This window comes from Sceloporus occidentalis, unplaced genomic scaffold, assembly GCF_023333645.1.
Source record: "Sceloporus occidentalis isolate IW3139 unplaced genomic scaffold, rSceOcc1.0.p SCAF_171, whole genome shotgun sequence".
In the NCBI taxonomy this organism is placed as follows: Eukaryota; Metazoa; Chordata; class Lepidosauria; order Squamata; family Phrynosomatidae; genus Sceloporus; species Sceloporus occidentalis.
The window spans coordinates 447,333-473,624 of NW_028317151.1; the positions used below are offsets into that span (position 1 = coordinate 447,333).

Below are 26,292 nucleotides of genomic sequence, written 5' to 3' on the forward strand. Positions count from 1 at the left end.
GTGAAATTATATCCAAAGTTAAAAAAGATAAATATTATTCACTCCTTTTGGACTGCACACCAGACATATCTCATCGAGAAGAAATTTCCCAGAAATATTCCCCATTTAATTTAGGCCATTATGCCAAATTCGGCTGTTTGGCTTTTTAAAACACCGCAATGTCACTTTTATTACTTTCAGTATTTGCTTACACATAAGTGTTTCCAATTGGTAAAGGACTTATATGTTGAATGTGGACGCGTATAGACACTTTCGCCTTCGCATTGTATTGAACTTTGGACATTGGAGGCACCTGTAACCATCCTCCACTTTTGCAAAAGCTGTCCAGATTGGACACATTGGATTTAAAAAGACTGCATTATGGTTTTGGACAGCAAACCGACTTGAGGAAGCCCATGGGCGAAACGCGTATCGGAGGATAGACAGAGACACTTATATAGAGTATATTTTATGATAGTGTTGTAATGTATGTAATAAAGTATTTATTCTACATTTTGAATCACCTTTTATATTATATTTATATACATATACTCCATACACTCTGCTGGATCCACTCTGCTGTCCATCACCTTAAAGGGGGAGTACTGCCCTAAGTCAGTACCGTGTTCTTTATCCCTTGAGCCAGGTTATAGTCTCTAGGCAAGGTGAGAGGCTAACTGTAGCCACTTGTTTCTGGTCCATTTTGGATGTGTTGCAATACTGCTCTATGTGATTTTATCCATTTGTAGATATCGCCATTCAAATACAGTTGGGTGTGTGATCCCTAATCACGCCAGGCGTTGATGATTTGAGTCAGTCTTTGTCTGACTCATCAGAGTTTTTTATACATTTAAAAAACAAAATTTGCTATATTTTATCATACAGAGTGCACTATTATTTTTTTTTCCATGTCATTTTTTCATGTCATTTATTCTATGTAACCCATTGGGGTGAGGGTGAGTTACCTTTATATTTACTTCTGTCGCTCCACTCACTGTTGGTGGGTTGCAACACCAATACCTGTCTTTTGCCTTTTGGACAATGCCATGCTTCCAACTTCCCCAAACTTCCAACAGTTTGGGGAAGGCCCTTTTCTACTCTAGCATGACTGTGCCACAGCGCACAAAGCAAGGGCCATAAAGACATGGTTGAAAAAATCACCACAGAAACGGTCCAAAATTCTGTGGAAAGCCTTGTCAGTAGAGTGGAAGCTGTTATAGCTGCAAATGGGAGGATCAGCTACAGATTAACGTCTATATATTTAGAATACAATGTCATAAAAGTCCCTGTTGGTGTAATGGGCAGGTGTCCATATAGTGTTCTCATAAGAGAGATAACCCTCTGTGAACACTCATTGCTCACTTAACCCCTTAAGGACCGGGCTCGTTTTTTCTTTTTGTACCCTGTGGGACCGAGGCTGTTTTAATACTTTTGTGGTGCTTGTGTTCAGCTGTAATTTTCTCCTCACCCATTTAGTGTACCCACATAAGTTATATATTGTTTTTTTCAGGACAAGATGGGATTTCTTCAGATCATTATTTTGATCTTATCATCTTATTTACTATAAAAAAATAAAAAAAACATGGTGAAAAATTGAAAAAAACCCAAATTTTATGACTTTTATTTGAAAAATCTTTTACTCACCTAAAAAAGCAAGTAAAAAAACTAACTAAATAGATTCTACTACTTGTCCTGAGTTTAGAAATACCCAATGTTTTTATGTTTTTTTGCTGTTTTTGTAAGTTATAGGGCAATAAGTACAAGCAGCGTTTTATGATTTCCAAACCTTTTTTAAAAAATCTGGTCAGTCTGCCTCCATCTCCTCTTTGGAATATCTTTGAAGCCGGTTAACTAAATTTAACCCATTCAAACCATATATTTTTAAAAACTAGACACCCCAGGATATTTCAAATGCTGTTATTTTAACCCTTTCCATGCAACAGTTATACAACTACACTTTGTCAAACTTTGTAATAGTAATATTTTAAAAAAATTTTTCACACAAATTGTACTTTAGTTATAGATATACAGGTTCTGGTATATGTCACTGTCAAACAACACCCCAATGTGTGTTCAGGAACATCTCCTGAGTGCAGTGATACCCGACATGCATGGGTTTGTCGTGTTGTTTGAGATTTAAAATGCCACATTTGGGAAGTGCGCTTTTTTTCTCCATTTTGGTCAGTCTGTACCTATGAGCTCTGCCACTCCAATTTACCCCATCAGCCATTTTTTTTTTATATTAGACACCCCTTGGGTATTTGAAGTGCTTTTATTTTAACTCTTTGTTGAGATTTTTGAGAAATTTTAGCACTTGCTCAAAATAATAAACTTTATTTTTTTATTTTATTTTTTTAATACTTTTTTTTATATTTTTTTACACATTTTGCTGGTACTGGATGGTTCATCTAGTGACATCACTGCATAATTTTTTTTAAATGTTAGCACATTTTTTTTTTTCTTTTTTAATTATTTTTTATATTAGAAAGCTGGGCTCCATTGACTTGCATGGTTGAGTGCAGTACCTGTATTCAACCTGCAAGTGGAGCCAGAGTTCTCTAGAGGGTCTGGAGACCATCTAGCGAACTCTTTCATCTTTATTGGTTTTTTCCCGGGCCGACGCCATCTTGCTGATGGCGAAGATCACCGGCAGCTGCGGAGAGGTAAGTGTTTGGTCGAGGCATTCCAGCGACACCATTTAAGTTTAGGAGGCGATCATTGATCGCCTCCTAAACGCTTTTAAAACGGGCGTCCGCCGCCATACAATGTATGGCGGCTGTTGACGCCCCGGGGAGGGGCCAGACATGGCCCCCGATGCCGATCTCGGCCTTGCTGAATGCCTCGACATCGAGGCATTACAGTAACGGCGTTTAAGCGAAGAAAGTGATCGTTGATCACTTTCTAAGCTTATTTAATTTTTTGAAGGTTCAGGACCGTCAAAGGTCATTAAGCGACCGTTTTTCCATGATGGTCCTGAACTGGCAAAGGTCGTTAAGGGGTTAAGTTATAAATCCTTATTTACCCAACATTATTCAAACATGGTTACGTCTCTGGGGGATGAATTACCAAAAAAAAAAACACTTACATTCTTCAACTTAAAGATTGTATAAAATCTTAAATACAGAATAATACTGAGAGTACATTATTTTTGTGTAAATTTGATTTTTTTCAATACCTTACGTTATTTTGTATGCAAGTTGTAATTTATCACATAAATTGCTCATGCTAAATGACATATCTTTATAAATCTGTTATAGTATTATTAATGTCCTTATTTTTTATCTACTTTCCTTAAAATAACCTTTGTAAAAATAAAGGGGGGACACAATTTTCTGTTCCTGAATCAGGCGCAAAAGGAGCTAGCTATGGCTCTGCTTGTTAGGACGAATTAGTTTTAGGACAGCAGGACAGCGGTTCAACAGGATTGTTGAAATGGGCCACAGGAGACCAGCGTGAGACACCAAAGAAGCTGCTGGGAATAGGCATTAGGCAGCTGAAACACTGCAGGAGAAGACAAGTAAAATATGTAAGATTGTTCAACAGCCAGAGTGCTACAAACAACCTCAATTGCTCCAGCACAGGTGTGTAGGTGAACTGCCATTTATATACTTGATGGGGAGGAAGTGTCTAGGGAGTTTAACCCTATGTGTCTGAAAATGCAGGCTACCATCCTTCAGTTTAGGAGTCCGCCCAATCTTCAATATCTAGTGCAGGAAACATGGCATCTGGACTCTGTTTAGGACTTTGAGGCATATCACGGGGAATCTTCTGAGCAAGAGTTGATGTCTTATAGAGGAAGTGGGCAAGCTAGCCTCTACAGTCTGTGCAGCCTTGAATCATGGCCCAAGCCAGAAACAAATGGTGAGGATCCCTTCAAGGGTTACTCCAGGAAATCCTTTTCACTGCATGGGACCCTGGCAAACATTATTAAGGAACAATGGAAGCATCCAGAGAGGAAGCTGAGTATATCCAAAAGATAAAGAAAGCACTTTCCCTTTGATAAAGAAGATTCTGCTTTATGTGTCCTTTCTAAGGTGGACCCAGCTATGGCCAAAGCAACCAAAAGAACTGTCCTTCCAATGGAAGATGCTGGTCATTTGTGTGGCCTCATGAACAGAAAAAGCAGAAAGTGTCCTTTCTAAGGTGTTGACAGGACCACCTTTCGTAAGTTCTGATGGCAGGTTCATCCCAGTCAGGAGTTTATCTTCCTGAAACCTTGGAAGAATATTATTTCTGACACCAGTCAGGGTTACAGCATGGAACTTCAGGCAAAGGCCCCTTCTCATTTCATGGGCTCTATGCTTCTGATGTCCAGAGTCAGACATTTATAGAATGTGATCATTCTGGTGCCATCCAGCGATCTATATTCCCAGGTCTTTGTTGTCAGATTCAGGGAAACTAAGGCTGATCTGTTTCAAGAAGGTAAAATCTACCCTGTTACGGTTTCTTCCTGGAGTCTACATGGCCACGCTAGTGTTGCTCCTACCTGTCCCGCCGGGGTCCCGCGGCGTCCCTCGCGGGCGTTCTCCTTGTGTACTGACATGCGCTCGGCACGCACACGAGGGGGCGTGCGTACTGAGCAGTCATGCCTCCCGGCCAGTGACAGTTCTTTTCAGGCTGCCGCAGCGTATCAGCGGCGATCGGATAAACAATCCGCCACTACACGCTCGCGGCGCCCGAACAGTACCTCTTCTGCCTGTGTGGCGCTTCCACGTCGCTCGCGGAGGTAACACAGGCAGAGAGGACTTAGTGGCTTTTTGTTGAGCCACAGCAAGCATATCAGCGGCGATCGGGTATTCGATCCACCGCTACATGTTCACAGTGGCTTAAACAGTACCTCTTCTGCCTGTGTGGCGCTTCCGTGTCACTCGCGGAGGTAACACAGGCAGAGAGTATGTAGTATTTTTGCCATCGTGACAACACTATTATTGCGCCGGTCGCGATGATGTCATCTTACCTGTGATTGGCCCGCTCCCTGTTCTCCCGCCATTAGCTCTATTTAAACTTCCTTGTTCTGGAGATCAAGCCTACAGACCCCAGGCTTCTAGTGCCTAAACAGTATTGGGAATTTCTGGATGTGTTTTCCAAGAGACAAGCAGAACGCCGACCCCCTCACAGACCCTATGACTGTGCTATTGATTTGTTGCCGGGTACCACACCACGAGGACGCACGTATCCCCTGTCTGTGCCTGAAAATGAGGCCCTCGAATTATACATTAAAGAGAGCCTGGAGAAGGGCTTCATTCGACCCTCTTCCTCACCAGCAGGGGCTGGATTTTTTTTGTCTCCAAGAAGGAAGGATCCCTTCGGCCATGTATAGACTACAGGGGACTAAACCGTATTACCGTAAAAAAACGATATCCTCTTCCATTAATCACGGAGATCTATGACAGATTGAAAGAGGCTACAGTATTCACCAAGCTCGACCTGAGAGAGGCATACAACCTAGTACGTATAAAGGAAAACGACGAATGGAAAACTGCCTTTAACACGAGGATCGAGAGATCTAGACAGGACGCACGCCTCAACGTCATGAGACCCGAACGGCTATCTCATGAATATTCATGCCGCGTCTTAAAGGGGTATTTATCCAGGAGCAAGGGGGATATTTAAACCCGTCTGCAGTTATTCCTTGCCTGTGATAGTGCCTTGTTTGCCATCACTAGTGTTTTGAATCCTCTCTTTGTATTTCGTTACCTGAACTCTGCTTGTACCTGACTACCCGTTGTTTGCCGCCTGCCCTGACCTTTGCTCGTGACCCAGACTATCCGATTGCCTGCTCCCTGAATTGTCTCCGTGTTCCTGAATTATTGGGGACCCCTGGTTGCTGATTCTTCTACCAGAAATCTACATAGCTCAGTATTGCGTAGCTCTTCATCACCGCTTGGGGGCGCCTTTCCTTGTACTGCAGCGTGGATCCACTTCCTGACCCACCGTTAGTGACAACGACATCCTTGTGTATTCACCAGACATCGAGACTCATCGTAAGCATCTACGTTCTGTTCTGCAACGACTGCGTGAAAACGGTCTCTATGCCAAAGCTGAGAAATGCGACTTTCTAAAACACAGCCTTCCATTCCTCGGGTACATCATCTCCACTAACGGCCTCGAAATGGACCCCAGCAAGTTGAAGGCTATCACCGATTGGCCTATCCCCCATACCGTGAAAGCTGTACAACGCTTCCTGGGATTCGCCAATTTTCATACGCAATTATGCCTCCATCGCAGCACCCATCATCGCCTTCACAAAAGAGGGGGCTAATCCCAAGTACTGGTCCGTGGAGGCCGTTAAAGCATTCGAGAAACTGAAACAAGCCTTCTGTTCAGCCCCCGTTCTCCAACGACCAGATCCTACATTGCAGTACCTACTAGAAGTGGACGCTTCAGAGAACGGAGCAGGGGCAGTTCTATCTCAACGCAACCCGATAGCGTCCAAGTATCTCCCCTGTGCGTTTTTCTCGAAGGGTTTCTCGTCCGCCGAACGCAACTATGACGTGGGTAACAGAACTACTCACGGTCAAACTGGCCTTTGAGGAATGGCGTCACCTACTCGAAGGACTTCATTATCGACCTTCCTGTCTCTCATGGGTTCAACACCATCCTCGTTGTGGTTGATAGGTTCTCCAGACAGGCTCACTCCATTGCCCTGCCCAAGCTACCCACGGCGTCCCAGTTGGCAGACGTGTTTATCAAAGAAGTGGTTCGGTTACATGGCCTGCCGCTCCACGTGGTGTCGGATAAAGGTCCCCAGTTTGTATCCAGGTACTGGAGAACTCTTTGCTGCAAGTTAGGCATCCGTACAAATCTGTCATCGGCTTATCACCGAAACATTGAAACAATATCTGCACTTATACGTCAATGAACGACAAGACAACTGGTCTTCCCTGTTACCCTTGGCCGAGCTGACCTACAATAACGCCATCCATGAATCCTTACGTTGCGCACCTTTCTTTGCTGCTTTGGGATACCATCCCATTGTCTTACCACCTCCATCCGCCTCTCGCAGTGTCAGCATACCAGCTGTCGAGGAGCAGGTTGTTAACATGCGAACCCATTGGAAGGCTCTCGGTGAACAGCTGGCCAAAGCTCAAGCCCGCAGCAAGACCGCTGCAGACAAGCATCGTGCTACGCCACCCCACTACAGGGTTGGTGACTATGTATGGCTATCCACGCGTAACATAGCACTTCGTCAACCCAGTAGGACTCTAGGTCCCTGGTTCCTCGGTCCCTTCCGCATCATCAAGCGTGTCAACAAGGTCGCCGTGTCCCTTGCTCTTCCTCCTTCGATGCGTATCCCCAACACGTTCCACGTGTCCCTCCTTAAAGCCTGCGTGGTTAACCGCTATTCTGTGACCCTTCATCTTCCTGCCCCTGTCCTTGTCCACGGCCACGAAGAGCACATTGTCTGCCGCATGCTCGATTCCCGTTGGCACCGCGGCTCCCTCCAGTATCTGCTCGACTGGCGAGGGTATGGTCCGGAGGAGCGGACCTGGGTTCCTGCCTGCGCTGTGCATGCACCTCAATGTGTCTCTCGTTTCCATGCCAGCTTCCCTCTCCGTCCTGGTCCTTCGCGCCCAGGGCGCGCTCCTGGGAAGGGGGGTTGTGTTGCACCTACCTGTCCCGCCGGGGTCCCGCGGCATCCCTCGCGCACGTCCTTCTCGTGTATTGACGTGCGCTCGGCACGCACACGAGGGGGCGTGTGTACTGAGCGGTCACGCCTCCCGGCCAGTGACAGTTCTACTCACAAGCATTCCTTTTTCTTTCTCATTTTATGGCAGCATTCCCACACAATAAAATGTATTATTTTCCCCAAAACTGAGTGTAACATTAAACCAGAGATTTTCCAGTATATACAGTATATATATTTTTTAAATACTTTGTAGCGACACATTAAAAAAAAATGTCTTTTAGTTCCACCTATTAACTATAATAGGTGTATTCTTGGATATTATTGGAAAGTCCCTGTGGCTCTGCCCTTTTGATGGATTCACATAGAAAGTTAAGTATTTCTGTACCTCTCGTTCTCTACGAATCTGTAAGCAGTATTCAGGCCTCTTGGAGTACTTCCGGAAAAGAGCAGAACCACGAGGACCGCCTCTCCCCTGTTCCTCCTATTGGGGAAGTGCTGTGAGAGGCTTGGTTCACAGGGAAACAGACAAAGTAACAAGAACAAGAAAAGAGGCAAGAAAAGGAGACAGGGACACAGTAGTGGTCGTCAGAGAATATTGAGTGTAAGACTGAGTTGCAGAACTCTCAGAAATTGTCTGCTGATGGTCTGACCATGAATAGACCTAGCCCTGATTGGCAAGTGATAACTACAAGAGCTAGCATTGTAGTGCAACATACAAATATATATATTCTGTATTCTGTGTCATATTTATATATGTCATTGGTCAAGGGGTTAGAACTGTATGCAAATAAAGTGCACTGTTTATTATGCATACAAACAACCTTTTTATGATGTGCTTAACAAAACAATACATACAGGCCACTGTGTGATGTCATCAGGCCACTCATGTGGAGGAACTGAAGCTGGTTCATCACAGAATCTAAAATAAAAAAATATTTTTAGGAACAGAAACATTTTATGCTGAATAACAAATAGTAACAATTAATGAAAACATTCTGACATCATTTACTGTGGGATTTTCATATATGTTTCAGTTAGTATGACAATGCTCATTAATTACGTATGTAATTTTTGATTGAGACTTCTATTTGTTTTTAAGTTGAATGTCAAAAAATCTAGTAGAATGGGTCATACTGAAGTGCTCAGTGACTTTAATTGTCGTACTGATAGGATGCCACATTTGCCACACAAATAATTGTGAAGTGGAAGCGACTATGAGTAACAACACCTCACAAATGCTCTTTTGGCCGAATAACTACACATTCCAACAGACACACTCAAAAAGCTTTAGGAAAGTGCTCCCACAAAAGTGGCAGCTGTTGTAGTCACAACAAAGTGTCACGTGAAAAAGAAAGTACACCCTTACTGCTTCCATAAAGAATTACGTAGCAGATAGGTGCTGCTTATCAAAATCTCTTGATTAATTGATCATCAGCAAGTGTAACCACCTCTAAAAAAGCCAAAGTTTTAGCAGTTTGCATTCAGGTGTGTATTAACACAATACCAAGGAGGAAGGACATCAGCAATGATCTTAGAGAAGCAACTGTTGCTGCCCATCAGTCTGAGAAGGGTTATAAGGTAATTGACAAAAAACTGTAAAGTCCATCATTCTAAAGTGAGAAAGATTCTTTAAAAGTGGAAAACAGCTGCCAATTTCACCAGGGTGGACATCCCAGCAAATTTACCCCAAGGTCAGACCCTGCAGTACTCAGAGAAATAGCAAGAAGCCCAAGAGTTACATTTCAGATTCTACAGACCTCAGTTAGCATGACAGTACAATGAGAAAAACAAATATAGTTTGTATGGAAGGGTTGTCAGGAGAAAGCATCTTCTCTCTGAAAAGAAGATGGCAGCACAGCTTAGGTTTGAAAGCATTCTCACACCAAATGCTACTTTTAATGAAAATGTTAATGTTAACTTAGAGGCCGCTCCTGAATACATTTTCATAATTGAGAAACTGCTGATCTACTTGGATTTTCATGCACAACATCTCTAGGGTTTACAGAGAATGGTCCGAAAAAAGGAAAATATCCAGTGAGCAGCAGTTGTGTGAACGAAAATGCCTTTGATGCCTTTGATGTCAAAGGTCAGAGGAGAATGGGCAGACTGGTTCAAGATGACAGAAAAGCAACAGTAACTCAAATAACCATTTGTTACAACCAAGGTATGCAGAATACCATCTCTGAATGCACAACACGTCAAATCTTGAAGCAGACTGACTCCTGTCTGCTAAGAACAACAAAACTGAAGCTACAATTCACACAGGCTCACCAAAATTGGAGAATAGAAGACTGGAAGAACGTTCCCTGGTCTGATGAGCCTTGATTCCAGCTGCGACATTCAGATGGCAGTGTCAGACCTGGGCGTAAATAACATGAAATCGTGGATCCATCCTGCCTTGTATCAACGGTTCAAACTGGTGGTGGTGTAATGGGGTGGGGACATTTTTTGACACACTTTGGGCCCCTTACTACTAATTGAGGATCTTTTAAACGCGACAGCCTACCTGAGTATTGTTGCTGACCATGCCCATCCCTTTATGACCACAGTGTGCCCATCTTCTGATACTGTACTCCAATGGCCTCCACAGTCACCAGATCTCAATCCAACTGAGCACCTTTGGGATGTGGTGGAACTGGAGATTTACATCATGGATGTGCAGCCGACAAATATATAGCAACTGCATGATGCCATCATGTACATACAAGTCACCAGAATCAGGAATCAGCACTCACTCCCCACAGGAACTCAGGTGCTTAGCTGTGCCGGGAAGGGCCAGCTCCCCAGTAAATCAAAATAGAAAAAGGCTCCTGGCACTCAAGGGTTCCATCAGACAGATTTATTGAAGGAAACGGACAACAACGTTTCGACCTCACAATGAGGTCTTTATCAAGTTGATAAAGACCTCATTGTGAGGTCGAAACGTTGTTGCCCGTTTCCTTCAATAAATCTGTCTGATGGAACCCTTGAGTGCCAGGAGCCTTTTTCTATCATGTACATACAGACCAAAATCTCTGAAGAAGACTTGTGCATTCAGGTTTGCTCAAATTGCAAATTTATCAAATTGTGGTAAATTCTGCGATTTTTACGAAGCCACGAAAAAGAGGTCAGATTCCCCACGAAAAAGGTAAAGAAAAGCTCTAATTTTCGTCTGAAATCCATGTGTGCCTGTCTGGCTATGTTAGTGTGTGTCTGGGAATATGTGTGTCTATTTATGTTAATATGTGTCTGTGTTTGTCGGTATAGGTGTTATGCGGGACCTAATACAACACAGGATGATGTACCCATTATGCAGAGACGGTAGTGTCGTCACAGAACGAAGAGCTAGGTAGGAAGTCCAAGGCAAACAGGCAGTACAGGATCAGCAGTAAATAAGCGTAATCAGGATGTTCCGAGGTCGGGGCACGCAGCACAGGATCAGAGTCGGGGAAACAAAGCCAAGGTCTGGTACACGAATGTAGTCAATAGCAACAGGAATATATGAAACGAGAACCCAGAGCGAACACACAAGTGACTCTTTGAACGGGCACTGTATGACTGTGGAAGCAGAGTTAAATAGGGCAAATGGCGGGAAAAACTTAGAGACAACCAATGGGAAGCTTTCGTATGCCTAGCGACCCGAAGGAGGTTTTTGGGAAACTGTGATGTGGGCCTGTTGCATACGGATCCTCGATATCACAGCAGAAGACAGGAATGAAATGATGTGTTTTTGTGGTATGATGGGTTCATCCTGGTGAACGTTGTGATGGCTGTCAAACTGTCGAGAGAGGGCATCCGTTTTGGTGTTTTGTGAACCGGGTCGGTAGGTCATCACGTAGTTGAACAGAGCGAAGAACAGTGCCCATCTGGCTTGACGTGGGTTCATCCGTCGTGCTCCTTCCATATACTGCAGGTTTTTATGGTCAGTCATGACCGCGACGGGTTGTTTGGTACCTTCGAGGAGATGCCGCCACACATCAAAGGCGAGTTTAACTGCAAGTAGCTCCCTGTTTCCAACATCATAATTGCATTCAGAGGCTGTGAAACACTTCGAGAAGAAGGTGCAAGGAAGACATTTGGATGTGGTCGGATTGCGTTGCGAAAGAACAGCACCATTCTCTGATGCGTCTACTTCCAGGATGTATTGAAGTGAAGGATCCGGGCGTTGCAGGATTGGAGCAGAGACAAAAGCTTGCTTTAGCCGATCGAACGCTTTGATGGCCTCGACCGACCAGACTTTAGAATAAGCCCCCTTTTTTGTTAATGCAGTAATGCAGTAAATAGGAGCTGCGATGCTGGCGTAATTGCGGATAAATCACCCAGGAACCGATGGACGGCTCCGGTTCTGATAACGGGTAAGTCCGCCCTTCTGGAGGCGTGGTACATGGTAACAAGTCAATGGCACAGTCGTAAGGCCTGTGAGGTGGTAGACGCTCGGCTTGTTTTTTTGGAGAACACATCAAGATACTCCCAATACTGCTTGGGTACCAGGAGCTTGGGGTCTGTCGGCATGATTTCCAGTACGAGGTTTACTCGTTGACAGGGAATAGAACAAAGCTGGTGACATTTGTTACTCCAAGCTAGGATCTCTCCTTTTTCCCAATCGATACGTGGGTTGTGAGTATGAAGCCAGGTGTAACCCAATATGAGAGGAGCATGAGGAGACTGGATTATCTCAAACAAAATGTTTTCTCTGTGGGTTGCTCCTATGTACATAGCAAGAGGCGAGGGCGCCTGAGTGAATACCCCTAGGCCCAACAGGTTGCCGTCCACAGCAGTAACAACTGAAGGAGTCTTTTAGATGCATATGGGCAAGTGGTGTTTTAGCGCCCACTGTTCATCGAGGAACACACCAGCCGCACAGGAGTATGAAAGCTTGGGTGACCACTGAGTGGTCTTGCCACCTAAGCGAAACAGCGAGCAACATATGGTTTGGAGGAGTGGCGATGGTCGTGCTTAGGGGTTCTCCTCCATCCTAAGCTCTTTTGTTTCCCAGGCGTACGGGACAGGTGCGCAGTAGATGGCCAGCTTGACCACAATAGAACAGAGCCCAAGGTTCCTCCTCCTTGTTTTTTCAGCTTCGGTCAAATGGCGTATGGTGCCTATCTCCATTGGTTTGTCGGTAGTAGAGCTGGTGACAACCTGTGGGGACTGGGGCGTGGAATGAGGAGTATAAGGCCTAGACCGTCTAGTTCTCTCTTTCTCCATGTTTCTCTCCTGAATGCGCTTATTTACGCGTAAACAGAGAGCAATGAACTCCTCCAAGTCGGACGGGAAGTGATGGTACAGGAGAGCGTCCTTTATTTTTTCGTTCAGTCCCTTGCAGTACACTGCTCTCAAGGCTCCCTGATCCCATTTGAGCTCACAAGCCAGCGTCTGGAACTCGATGGTATACTGGGATAGAGGCTTATGTCCTTGTTGGAGCTCCAGTAAGGTGGCCTCTGCTGTCTCCCTGCAGCCAGGCATATCAAAGACCGACCGTAGAGCTTCAATGAAGGCAGGGCAGTCGTCGAGTAGCTCTGATTCCTGCTCAATCATGGGAGAGGCCAAGAGCAATGCTTCACCTTTCAGCAACGATATGATGAAGGACACCCGTTTGGAATGAGAATGAAAGGCCTGAGGGTGATTCCCGAAATGGAGAAGACATTGATTCAGGAAACCTCTGCATTCCTTGTCCGGGAGTGGTAACCGAGCAGTAGCTCCTGGTTCCTCAGGACTAGGATCCCCTGGCGCAAAATGAGAGCGCACGGGTGGTGTAACTGCCAGTTATCAGCTCAGTCATGGTGTCCATTTTCTGTGCCAGCGACTGTAGCTGGGAAGAGTTGGATGTTAGCAGCTGGTCTTGCTGCTCCTGGCGGGAGAGAACACTTGCCATCTCCGCGGGGTCCCTGTTAGGCCCATTCAATGTGTTATGCGGAATCTAGGACAACACAGGATGATGCACCCACTATGCAGAGATGGTAGTGTTGTCACAGAACGGAGAGCTAGGTAGGAAGTCCAAGGCAAACAGGCAGTACAGGATCAGCGGTAAATAAGCATAATCAGGAGGTTCCGAGGTTGGGGCAGGCAGCACAAGATCAGAGTCGGGAAAGAAAGCCAAGGTCTGGTACACGAACGTAGTCAATAGCAACAGGAATATATGAAACAAGAACCCAGAGCGAACACACAAGTGACTCTTTGAATGGGCACTGTATGACTGTGGAACAGAGTTAAATAAGCAAATGGGAAACAACCAATGGGAAGCAGGGTGACGTCATCGCGTCTGACGCACACTAATGGCGTTGGCGCGATAAACAAAAATATCATCTGTGTGTGCTACACACGCGAGCGCTGCAGGTGTACCACACTGGCAGATACCATGCGAGTGCCCCGGGCATGCCGTGGCAGCTCGTACAGAGCCGTTGGTGCATCATGCAACCGCTGTGCACGTGCCGCATCGATGTGCGCGTCCCTCCACCCGTGGGACCGCGGCGGATATGGTAGGTACAACAATAGTCCTATGGGTGCGATCTGGGTGATGTACTCAGGGTTTTCCATCACCTTTACCCCACCATAACTTTTGTTATTGGTATTTTTAATAAAGTAATTCATAAGTACTTTAACCCCTTAATAGCAATTGCTTGATCTGGGATGTCATGCACTAACATCCGGTTAGTGACAATTGACGTGCCAGGGCCATCGTGGCTTTCGCTTTCTGTACCCGGTGTTGCTGTAATGCCTCGATGTCCCAATGAACACCAGAGGAAGGATGACCATATGTCTAATTTCCAATTTGAAAAATGCACATGTCCCAAATGTGTCTTTCAGCCCCCAAACAACCTGACAAACCCATGCAAGGGTGGTTTCACTGTACTAAGGATATGTTGATGAACACGTATTGGGTGGTTGTTGACAGTGACATATACCAGGACCTGTAAATTCATACCTAAAGTACAACGTGTGTGGGCAAAAATACACACAAATAATACTGCTGCTAATGTTGACAAAGGCTGGTGGTAGAATTAGTGCATGGAAGGAGTTAAAATACCAGCATTTGAATTACCCTGGGGTGGCTAGTTTTCAAAAATGCATGGTTTTATTGGGCACATTAAATTGGCCGGCTTCAAAGATGTACTAAATAGGGCATGGGCACAGGATCACCAAATAAAGTTAAAAATTGAAAAATGTGCATGCCCCAAATGTGCTCCTTTTGCCCCAAAACAGCCAGGCAAACCCATGCATGGGTGGGAATCACTGTACTTTGGGGATGTTGCTGAACACATATTGGGGTGTTTTGTGACAGTGACGTAAAGTGCATGGAAAGAGTTAAATTACTAACATTTCAAAAATATATGGTTTGATGGGATAAATTGTAGTGGCCAGCTTCAAAGATACCCGAAATGGCACATGGGGGAGGAATTACCAGATTTGGAAAAAAATGGTTTAGAAATAGCAAAACACTACTTGTACTTATTGCCCCAATAAGTACAAGTAGTGCAGAAAAAAGCAAAAAAAACCATAAAAACTGGGTATTTCTAAACTCAGGAGAAATAGTAGAATTTATTTAGAAGGTTTTTCCATTAGCTTTTATAGATGAGTAAAAGTCAGAAAAAGCCCTTTTTCAAAATTTTTCACCATATTTTATACTTTTTGATGGTAAATGATATGATACAATCAAAACAATTACATCTAAAGAAAGCCCGTCTTGTCCTGAAAAAAACAATATATAACTTGTGTGGGTAAACGAGAAAGAAGAAAATAACAGCTAAACATGGGCACTGCAGAAATTTTAAAACAGCCTTTGTCACGAAGAGTACAAAAAATAAAATCAACCTTTGTCACGAAGAGTACAAAAAATAAAATCAGCCTTTGTCACGAAGGAGATCATATCCATTATTTACACTTGAAGAGAAACAAAAAATAATTACTTATTCTTTAGCTGAAGCTGCAGCACCCCACCTACTCCATGGTCCAACAATATAGAAAATCAAAAACGCAAATGTTTCAAATGTACTAATTTAACACACACTATATTTTTATGGCTCCCAGCTAAAAGTACAGGCATTTCCATTGGTTTTAATTGTAACATTTTTTGTAGTCATTGTCTACTTTTCATGTTTGAGAATTTCATTTGAAACAGATAATGCTATTAATAACCAATAGGTGTAGTATAGTGGTATGTAGAGCTTCAAAGAGATGTATCTGGATCTCACATGAAAAAAATAGTGTAATATGTAGCCACAAAATGTACAAAAATAAAGTTGATTGGACTCTTACATTTGGTGGGACTTCCCCAAGCCCATATATATTCGCATGTATCAAGAACGGGATATTTTTCTCCTTCCTGAAATTAACCCCTCGCAGTCATAGAGAAAAATAGGAGTTTGGAGGTTATAAAATAATTTTTATTACAGCTTATTCAAAGCTTAAATAATAAAGAATAATAATAAAGTCAATTTAAAAAAATCTACTCGTTCCTTGTTTCGGCAATCTTCCAATTCGGATTCGCGGAGTCCCACGTTCAGGTGCGGTCAGGAATACAGCCCATATGACGCGTTTCGCTCAAAGGCTTCATCCGATACGTGTAACCGACTTTCTCTTCTGTTCTTTATAAAGGGTCTAGATTCTGGGGTTTAATGCGGTGTTATCAGGCCAGCCAGACAATGGAGCCGAGTGGGGCAACCGCTCCAGGGGCGCCGAATGGTTTTCGCTTACCAAGCTGTCGGTACCCGCTCTGCGCCCCTCTCTCTCTCGTCTGCAGCGAGTCTCCCCGTTTGGTCTCGGTTTCCGGCGCTCAGCATTACAAGCCGGCACCGAGACCGAACAGGACTGCTGAAAGGTAAGTACAAGGGGGGGTAAGGGTAGATAATAGGGAGGGAGGGAGAGGAAAGGTAGATAATGGGGGGGCGGCAGGGACGGAGGGAGAGGAAGGGTAGATAAGAGGGGGCGGCATTTTAAAATTCGCCCCAGGCGGCATTTTGCCTTGGGCCGGCCCTGGGTGTTATCAATATACAAATTAAATGTACGGCACTTATTATCTTCAAGATTGTGTCCAAGTAAGTGAACCATTTAAATCTCAATAAATCAATAAATGTAGGCGCAGGGGAATCTAAGAAATATATATCAATATAAAGTGTTACTCAAATTCACAATCTCATTCTTAACCCCTTCAATCCCCAATGGACGTACCGGGACGTCCAAAAACGCCTCTTAAGAAACCCCTATGGACTTACCGGTACGTCCAGCCCTTCTTGCAGCGTCAGGGACACATCCCTGCCACTACACGAATGCCGGTAAACTGTTACAGATGCGATCGGGCATTCCCTCCGGTCTGTCATTAGCCCCCAGTGCCACACAACCGGCAGTAACGTCACATAGTACGTCCAGCAGCGTCAGGGACACAGTTTGACAGCCTGTACTACCCCCTGGCAGCAGAAGCCAGCGTTGCTGGCTTTCTGCTGCCCGATCCCCTGTAACAGCTTCCGGCGAGAAGCCACATCTGGGGCACTCCCCAAGTGCCACACAACCGGCAGTAACATCACATGATCGCTGTGATGACCAAACAAAGCGATAGTGTGACCGTTACTGCAGATCCTCTACCTCTCTCCATTATTGCGATCTGAGAGAGAGAGACAGAGCTCTCTCTGACAGAGCTGCAGTGTATAGTGGAAAAACACTACACAAAAATCAACACATAACCCCCCAAATACCTGTCTTACCCTAATTAACCCTTTCCTCCCCACGATCTTCAAAAAAAAACTTTAAAAAAAACTTTTAAAAAAAATTGTGTTTAGTTTGGTGGGTGGTTAGAGGGAATTGGGGATAGTGTAGGGTTTTAGAAATTGGGTAGGTAGGCTAGTATGTAATGACGTAACGTGTCTTCAGCGCTGAGGAGGCTTATGACTTCCTCACTCAGTCTGATGACGAAGTCACTCTGACTGCGTCAGATGACAAAGCCACTCTGACTGCATCAGACATTGACCCAATATCTGATGAATCTAGCTGTGCGTCAGATAATGACGATTCAGAGGAAGATGATGATGGCCAGGTTCCACCTGCTAAAGTCAGGCGTGGAGAGCCTGACTCTAAATATAATTGGGTGCCCCCAAATATGATACACCCAGTAATCCCTGCTTTTACTGGGTCTCCTGGCATCAGATGTGACATTGATGCTAGTGAGCCAAAGTCTTTTTTCAATCTAATGTTTGCCCCCGAGTTTTTTGAGCTGCTAGCAGCTCAAAAAAACATCTATGAAGCCCAGTGTCAGGCAGACCAAGGAGGCAGAAGCCAGACCTGGTACCCTTATTTTGGGCCCTGACCCTTATGATGGGCATTATGAAAAAGCCCACTATTCGATCATATTGGAGCACAGATCCCATAATATCCACCCCTGCTTTTCCCCAAATAATGCCCCGGAACAGGTACTGTTCCCAATTCCCAATGCCCCCCTAGAGAGCACCCCCAATTTGACTGTTTATATAAATTGAGGCCCATTATTAATTATTTTTCCAGTGAATTCCCTGAAACTTATACCCTCGATAAAAATGTTGCTATAGACGAGTCCCTGGTCCTATTCAAGGGTAGACTGAACTTCAAACAGTATATCCCGTCCAAGCGCTCAAGGTACGGTGTAAAGTTATATAAACTTTGCGAGAGTGGGACGGGATATACTGTTTCCTTCAGAATCTACGAAGGGAAGGACAGTCACCTTGATCCTCCTGGCTGCCCACAATCTGTGGGAACTAGTGGGAAGATAGCGTGGGATCTGCTGTCCCCCTATTTAAATAAGGGCTACCAGCTCTAGGTGGATAACTTTTAAAGCAGCCCAGATTTGTTTCATTTTTGTATTTTTAGAGCAGACCCCAGCATGTGGCACTGTTAGGCCAACCCGCAAGGGTTATCCTAAAACCTAACATACCCAAAGCAGAGACGTGGTACTACCAGTGCTCTGTGCAGTCAGGAGCTGTTGGCCTTCAGGAAGGATGTGTATATCCTCTCCACTATACACAACTAGAAGGTGGTACCTGCCAGTGTACGTGGGGATGGTGATGCACAGGGACTCAAGCCTCAGTGCATCACCGATTAGGGGGTGTAGATCTTTCTCACCAGTGCCTGCAGCCATACCTGGTGCTGCGTAAGACCAAGACCTGGTACAAAAAGGTAGCCATTTACCTCACCCAGGTTGCCATGTACAACACATATGTGTTGCACAAGAAATGTGCCACTGGGAAGATCTACACCTTCTTAGAGTTCCCGCTCAAAATCCTGAGGGATATCCTCTTTGAGCAGTCAATCCCTAACGTGCAGGATGAGAATGTCCTGCGTCTTACCGGCAGGCATTTTCCTTGTATCCCCCACTGGTCAAAGAGGATATCCCTCAGGATTTTGAGCTGGAACTCTAGGAAGGTGTATATCTTCCCAGAAAAGATGCAGAGTCTGTTACAAAAAGGGTATTAGGAAGGACTCCAGGTACAACTGCCCTTCCTGCCCCTCTATACCAGGACTCTGCATCGATGAGTGCTTCATGATCTACCACATCAAGGTAGATTATTACATTTCCATTATACTTCTTTTTTTGTGTTAGGGTGAGCCACAAGGGGAAAAGGGGGGTATTTTCAATTGGCACAATTCCATCCGTTTTTGCCCTGCAAATTAAAAATAAATAACCATATGCATAAAAAACCTATGCGTGTGGGGTATTTCCGTAATCAGGAAATGTCGGCTGAACACTTTAGGCTGGATTTCTCTGCCATAACGTATACCATGTGCAAAATATCCTAAGCAACACAGATGTGTTGGCGAAAAAAAAGCGCATGAAATTATTACTATGGCTGACTTTGGCAGTGATTGATGGCCAAATGGCTGCATGGAAAATGTCCAAATGCTCCTGGTGAAATACTGCTATCCAAAAATGTATACTTTTATGGGAACATGTTCTCCTGGGGGACTGCTAAGCTGCTTCATAGATAGCATTGGCTTGGCACACACCGTGATCCAGTATGCCGGCATGTTACAACTTATGCCCTGTAATGTCCAGAAAACCACAAAAAATCTAGGCATGTGGGGTATTTCCGTAATCAGGAGATGCAGCTGAACACTTTAGGCTGGATTTCTCTGCTGTAACACATACCCTGTGCCAAAAATCCTCAGCAACACAGAAGTGTTGGTGAAAAAAGTGCAGGAAATTAGAGCAACGGCTGACTTTGGCAGTGATTGGCGGCCAAATGGTTGCATGAAAATTGTCCAAATGCTCTTGATGAGATACTCTGGGTTGTCTGCTTTACAGAAATATATACTTTTATGGGGGTATTTATAATTAGGGGGTGCTAAACAGGCCCAAATGAAACATAGGTCTACTAAAGCAAAATGTGAAAATTTCACGTTTGGAATCTATAACGCGCATGGTCCCGTTTGTGCCCTGTAATGTCCAGAAATCCACAAAAAATTTAGGCATGTGGGGTATTTCCATAATCAGGAGAGGCGGCTGAACACTTTAGGCTGGATTTCTCTGCTGTAACACATACCCTGGTCCAAAAATCCTCAGCAACACAGAAGTGTTGGTGAAAAAAGTGCAGGAAATTAGAGCAACGGCTGACTTTGGCAGTGATTGGCGGCCAAATGGTTGCATGAAAATTGTCCAAATGCTCTTGATGAGATACTCTGGGTTGTCTGCTTTACAGAAATATATACTTTTATGGGGGTATTTATAATTAGGGGGGTGCATAACAGGCTCAAATGAAACATAGGTCTACTAAAGCAAAATGTGAAAATTTCACGTTTGGAATCTATAACGCGCATGGTCCCGTTTGTGCCCTGTAATGTCCAGAAAAACACAAAAAAAACTAGGCATGTGGGGTATTTCCATAATCAGGAGAGGCTGAACAATTTAGGAGATTTCTCTGCCGTAACACATACCCTGTACAAAAATCCTAGGAATACTACAAAATACGAAGACGCGTTGGTGAAAAAAGTGCAGGAGCTAATTTCTGTGGCCACCTTTGACAGTGATTGGTGGCCAAATACCTGCATGTAGAATGCCCAAATACCCCTGATAGGATAGCCTGGATTGTCTGCTTTACAGAAATATATAACTTTGTGTGTGTTTTTGTTTTATTTGTTTAAAATTAGAGTTGCAGTCCCATCATACCTAATGTAAAAATGTAACGTCTTTGTATGAAGTAATGTACACCTTATAGTATGTTGCCTATATGTGCTGGGAAAGTATGAAAATTCTATATAAATTAGGTATTTCTGAAATCAGCTGAATTTTGTGAGGATTCAGAGGGAATATTTTTTTTACAAATTAGGTGTTTTTTCTAATTTTTGCTAGTTTTTACTAAATTTCTAATTCTAAATTTTCAGCTAATCATCCAACTATGGTATCAAAAGAAAGCTCTATTTCTCCTTGAAAAAAACAATATATAGTTTATATAGGTACACTATTCACAGGAAAAGAGAATAATTGCTGAACTGACATAGCGCAAAAATGGCAAAATTGCTTGAGGTACCAAAAACCCCTGGGATTGAAGGGGTTAAAATAAAGAATATAAAAATATATAAATATAAATACAAATCCCTACACAGATCATAGTCATTAAATAGATATAATTAAGTCCCCATGGGCAGATAAAAAATAGATATAACAATTTAGACATTTGTCAATATATTGTCACGTACCTGGATGCCGGTTCCTCCAGGCCCTCGGATCTGCAGCAGCCACTGAGAAGGGGGAGACCCCCCGCCTTGCCGCAGCAGCCTCAACCGCCGCGGAAGAGAGGGAGACCTCCCGGCTCGGGTCGGCAGCTGCAACCGCCGCGGAAGAGAGGGAGACCTCCCGCCTCGGGTCAGCAGCTGCAGCCGCCGCGGAGAAGGGGGAGGCCCTCCGCCTCAGCACAGCAGCCTCAACCGCCGCGGGGAAGAGGGAGACCTCCCGCCTCCGCGAGACAGCCTCCACCACCGCGAGGACGGGGAAGACCCCGCAACTCCGCACGGCAGCCGCCACCTACCGGAGCCAGGTCCGGACCTGCCGCGTGCACACGTTCTGCACGCCACCTAGTGGCGCCAGCCGGTACTACCGGTCCTTTTAGGAACTTGCGATCTTGCCAATCCCAAGATGGCCGCGGACCGGAAGTGACGTAACGGCACTTTGGAAATTTGGGGGGAGAACGCTAATTAGTGTCTGGACTTCCTGTGCCTCTTTAAGAACCTCAGAAACCTTCCAGCTTTGCCTTCTGATGGTTGTACCTATCTTGCATAGTGTCTTCTCAGTACGCGTTCCTGTTGATTTCCCGTTACCGACCCGGCTTGTTCCCGTCTCCAATTTCCTGGCATTTTACTCTGGCTTTCCTCACGACGATTGTGACTTCTGGCTTCCTGACCTCGGCTTACCCTGCAACGATCCTGACTTCTGGCTTCCTGACCTTGGCTTGCTCATCAGCTATTCTATACTGGACTCTGGTGTTCTGTCTATTGGACTCGCACACGCTGTTCTACCTGATTAAAGGTTCTACCATATGCTGTGCGTGACATATATATGATAAAAATAAATATTTATAAAATCAATATAAATACACTCTACAAAACCAATAATCCCTAAAATGGATATATTCATAATTACATACATATTTGTGTATATATATATATATATATATATATATATATATGTTTTTTTCACTAAAAATCATAATTCAATTTATACATATGTAAAAATGTAAATGAGGATATGCATTCATCCTAAATATAAATATATAAGAATTATTATACAGCTAAAAAATATATCAATGGCTATATAAACATAATTTATACTTCATGTGAGTAAATATCTACATATATAGCGATTTTAAATTATACAGATTTGAAATTATTAAAATCCTTTTTAATAAATTAAAATTATAATCTCATTCGATATACAGTGAGTGTGAAAGAAGTTTCCCCATTTTTGTTTTATTTTATATATATATTTATGTAGATGTTTTCTCCATAAAGATTAACTTAACTCATATATGTTTCAATACAGATCGCAACATATGCGGGGAGCATATTATATAATATTTAAAACATATAAAGTATTCATACCTTAAATTAAAATAAATGGCAAAGTTCGAAATCATTATTTAACCCATTACCTATCAAAATCTTCAAGACGTAAATCCACTTCATAAGCCTTCCCCAGTTGGTTTATGAAATGACCTCCCCTCCAGAATGTATTTATCTAAGAGATTGCTATAAAATTAAGATGTCTAGGGTCCCCATTGTGATATGTTGCAAAATGGTTTTTACATTTCTCATATGTTCTTCTACCCTTGTATGTAATGCTCTTGAAGTACGACCCACATATTGAAGGCCGCAGGGACAGTTCAGAACATATATAAAAATTTTTGAGTAGCAAGTTAATTGTTTAACCCCTTTTGTACCGGGACGTACCTGGTACTTCCTGGTCACATGTCACCGTCAGACCGGGATGTACCATGTACGTCTGCCCAGGTGCCCTCGAGTCTTTGATCAATTCTGTAGGCTGAAAACGCGATTGCAGGAAAAACAGCAATCGCGTTTGCAGCTGCCACAGGCAGCTTCAGGGAAGGGGGTTGTGTGTTGATTGGGTCCTGACACAACATCCCCTTGCTGCCTGATCGCTCCATGAGAGCGACAGTGCAGCGTCAACCCCTTCAATGCCGGGATCATTTTAGGGGTTAATACCCGTTTTGTATGGGGCTCTGCTGCTGGTGGTCTGCCTGGAAGCCTCCACTAGCCTTTTGATGACTCCTGTAGGCATGGAAGCCTACAGGGGTCATCAAAGAGACTCCTCCCTGCAATGGCTGGTCTATAGACCAGCAATTGCGTCCCAGCTGCCAAAGGCAGCTTCAGGGACAGGGGGAGAGGGTTCTTCGGTCTCCACATGAGTGTGGAGACCAGCCCCAACCCTCCCCTGCTGCCTGATCGCTCCATGAGAACAACAGTGCAGCGTTAACCCCTTCAATGCCGGGATGTGTATGACACAAGCTTGTGGGGACTAAATATCAGTCAATGCTGTGCTCCAATGGAGCATCAGCATTGAAAGAGTTAAAAAAAATTATCAAAAAAAATAACAGCACTGACCTGAAAGTCCAGGGTGCTTCCTTGTCACTTGTCAGTGATATTTTAAGTCACTGATTATTGATCGGTCTCACTGATCAATGTCAGTGCCCTGAACTTGTCACTAACAAGCCTGAAAACTGTCAAAATTACCCTAGTTGAACACCTTGACTTGTCTACTGTTCATAAAGATATACTTTTATGGGGTAAATTAAATTGGGGGCTTCCAAAATGTCCCAAATGGGATATGGGACCGTACGATTGCCCGATTGATCTCCTCCCGGGTACTATGCCGCCCAGAGGCCGGGTCTATCCGCTGTCTGTTCCCGAGACCAAGGCTATGGAGACCTACATCGAGGAGAATCTCAAGCGTGGCTTCATCCGTCGGTCTACATCTCCTGCTGGTGCCGGATTCTTTTTTGTTAACAAGAAGAACGGAGAACTGAGACCGTGCATTAATTACAGAGGGTTGAATAAGATCACAAAACGTAACTCCTATCCGATTCCCCTCATCTCCGAACTATTCGACAGGTTGCGAGGGGCTACGATCTTTACTAAACTGGATCTTCGTGGGGCCTATAACCTTGTCCGTATCCGTGCCGGTCATGAGTGGAGAACTGCGTTCAATACACGTTCTGGACACTATGAATATCTAGTTATGCCGTTCGGATTATGCAACGCCCCGGCGGATTTTCAGGAATTTATCAATGACTGCCTCAGAGATTTCCTCCAGCAGTTTGTCGTCGTCTATTTGGATGACATCTTGATTTACTCTGCAGACTTGCCTTCTCATCACGAACAGGTCCGCCGTGTATTGTCCTGTCTTCGGCAACACGGACTGTTTGCTAAATTAGAGAAGTGCGTCTTCGAGACTCGCAAAGTGACGTTTTTGGGGTACATTATTACTCCTGAGGGGTTCGACATGGACCCATCGAAGGTTCAAGCAATCAAGGACTGGCCGCAGCCTGGGAGCCTCAAGGCTCTTCAACGTTTCCTTGGATTTGCCAACTATTACCGACGTTTTATTCGTAATTACTCCAAGATTGTTGCACCCATTAACGGACTTGACAAAGAAAGGTGCCAAAGTCGCGGAGTGGTCTTCTGAGGCGGTGTCAGCATTCACTATTCTCAAGGAGAGATTCATGTCAGCCCCGGTGCTACGGCATCCCTACCCCTACCTACCGTTTGTCCTGGAGGTGGATGCTTCGGAATCTGGGGTTGGAGCCGTACTCTTCCAACGAGCTTCGTACAGTGGACCGCTGCACCCATGTGGGTACTTCTCTCGGCACTTCTCGGCGGCTGAAAGGAACTATGATATCGGGAATAAGGAGTTGTTGGCTGTCATCCTGGCCTTGGAGGAGTGGCGTCATCTGCTGGAGGGAGCATCTGTACCTACCTTGATTTTGACCGATCATAAGAACCTCCAGTACATGGAATCTGCTAAATGCCTCAATCCCGATTTCCGTTCATGCTGATGTATCGTCCAGGCTCAAAGAACACCAAGGCAGATGTGTTATCCCGTATGCACACGCGACCTGAGGAGGAGAGTAGGGAACCTGAAACCATTATTCCTTCTGCCAAGGTCATCGGTGCCATTCAACTATGCGGGTATGCTCCCCTTCTGGATCGTATTTCTCGCTACCCAGAACACTTCGTATTCCTCGGGTATTTCACGTATTCCTCGGGTGGTACACGGCGTCCTGCTTCTGCAGGTCTTTATGAAGGGAGACTATGCCACACTCAAGATGCTCGCGATTCCCAGACACCGGAAGTGATGTCATGATGGGTTGATGGGAGATTCGGACTTCCTCTGCGGTTCCCCATTTAAACCTTTCAGACCAGCTACACCTTGCCTTCTGATGGTCGTCTATGCCTTGTGCTAGTGCCCAGATAGCGTTTACCTTCCTGATTCCTGTGTTTGACCTTGGCTTGCTTGACTACGTTGTTATCCTGAATCCTGACCTCGGCTTGTTTACTGTTTATCCTGATCTCCTGAATCCTGACCTCGGCTACGTTTATCGATTATCCTGCTCTCCGGAATCCTGACCTCGGCTTGTATGAACTGTTCTGTCCTGGAGTCCTACCTGACCACGGTGTCTCCTATTACTTGTACGTGACAGAGGGTGAGTGATTTGATAATAACATGTAGTTATGATAATGTAAAGTGAAAAGAGAGAAAAAAAATAAATAAATAAAAATAAAAAAAGAAGGGTCTTTGTGAGGGACTGTGAGAATAATGTTGTAAAATTATGATTGTGGTAGTGGTGGGGGCCTAGATTAGAGGAGAAAAAGAAATAAATAAATAGAAAATAAATAAATAATAATAATAATTTAAAAAAAAAAAAAAAAAAAAGGGCCAAGTGAAGCGTGTAGTAATAATAATGTATGTCACAAAGGAAAAATAAATAAATTAATAAAAGAGAGGAGAAAAAAATATATATATAAAGTTCTTTGTCTGCCCTAGAATCTAAAGTGGTTTATATCAAACTTGGTTGGTTTTAGTTATTCTTGGGTTTAGCCAGCTTTCTAGTTCGTCTGGAGAATCAAATAATTTAGGGTGACCCTCTATCAAGACTCTAATTTTGCCTGCGGGTCTCCACTGATACCTAATTCCCTTTTTTTTTAGGGTTTCTAAAGCAGTAGTGACGCTCCTT

At 44.2% G+C, this 26,292-nt stretch overlaps 1 protein-coding gene across 1 annotated transcript in view; it reads right to left on the minus strand.

Moving 5' to 3' along the window:
- The window catches only part of LOC149279317 (inactive rhomboid protein 1-like), a 466,620-nt gene that overhangs the window by 234,196 nt on the left and 206,132 nt on the right, over nucleotides 1-26,292 (minus strand). Inside the window, exon 12 of the mRNA XM_089501319.1 lies at nucleotides 8,465-8,528. Within this exon, the coding sequence (XP_089357445.1) occupies nucleotides 8,465-8,528 (64 nt within the window). The remainder of the gene's footprint in view (nucleotides 1-8,464; nucleotides 8,529-26,292) is intronic.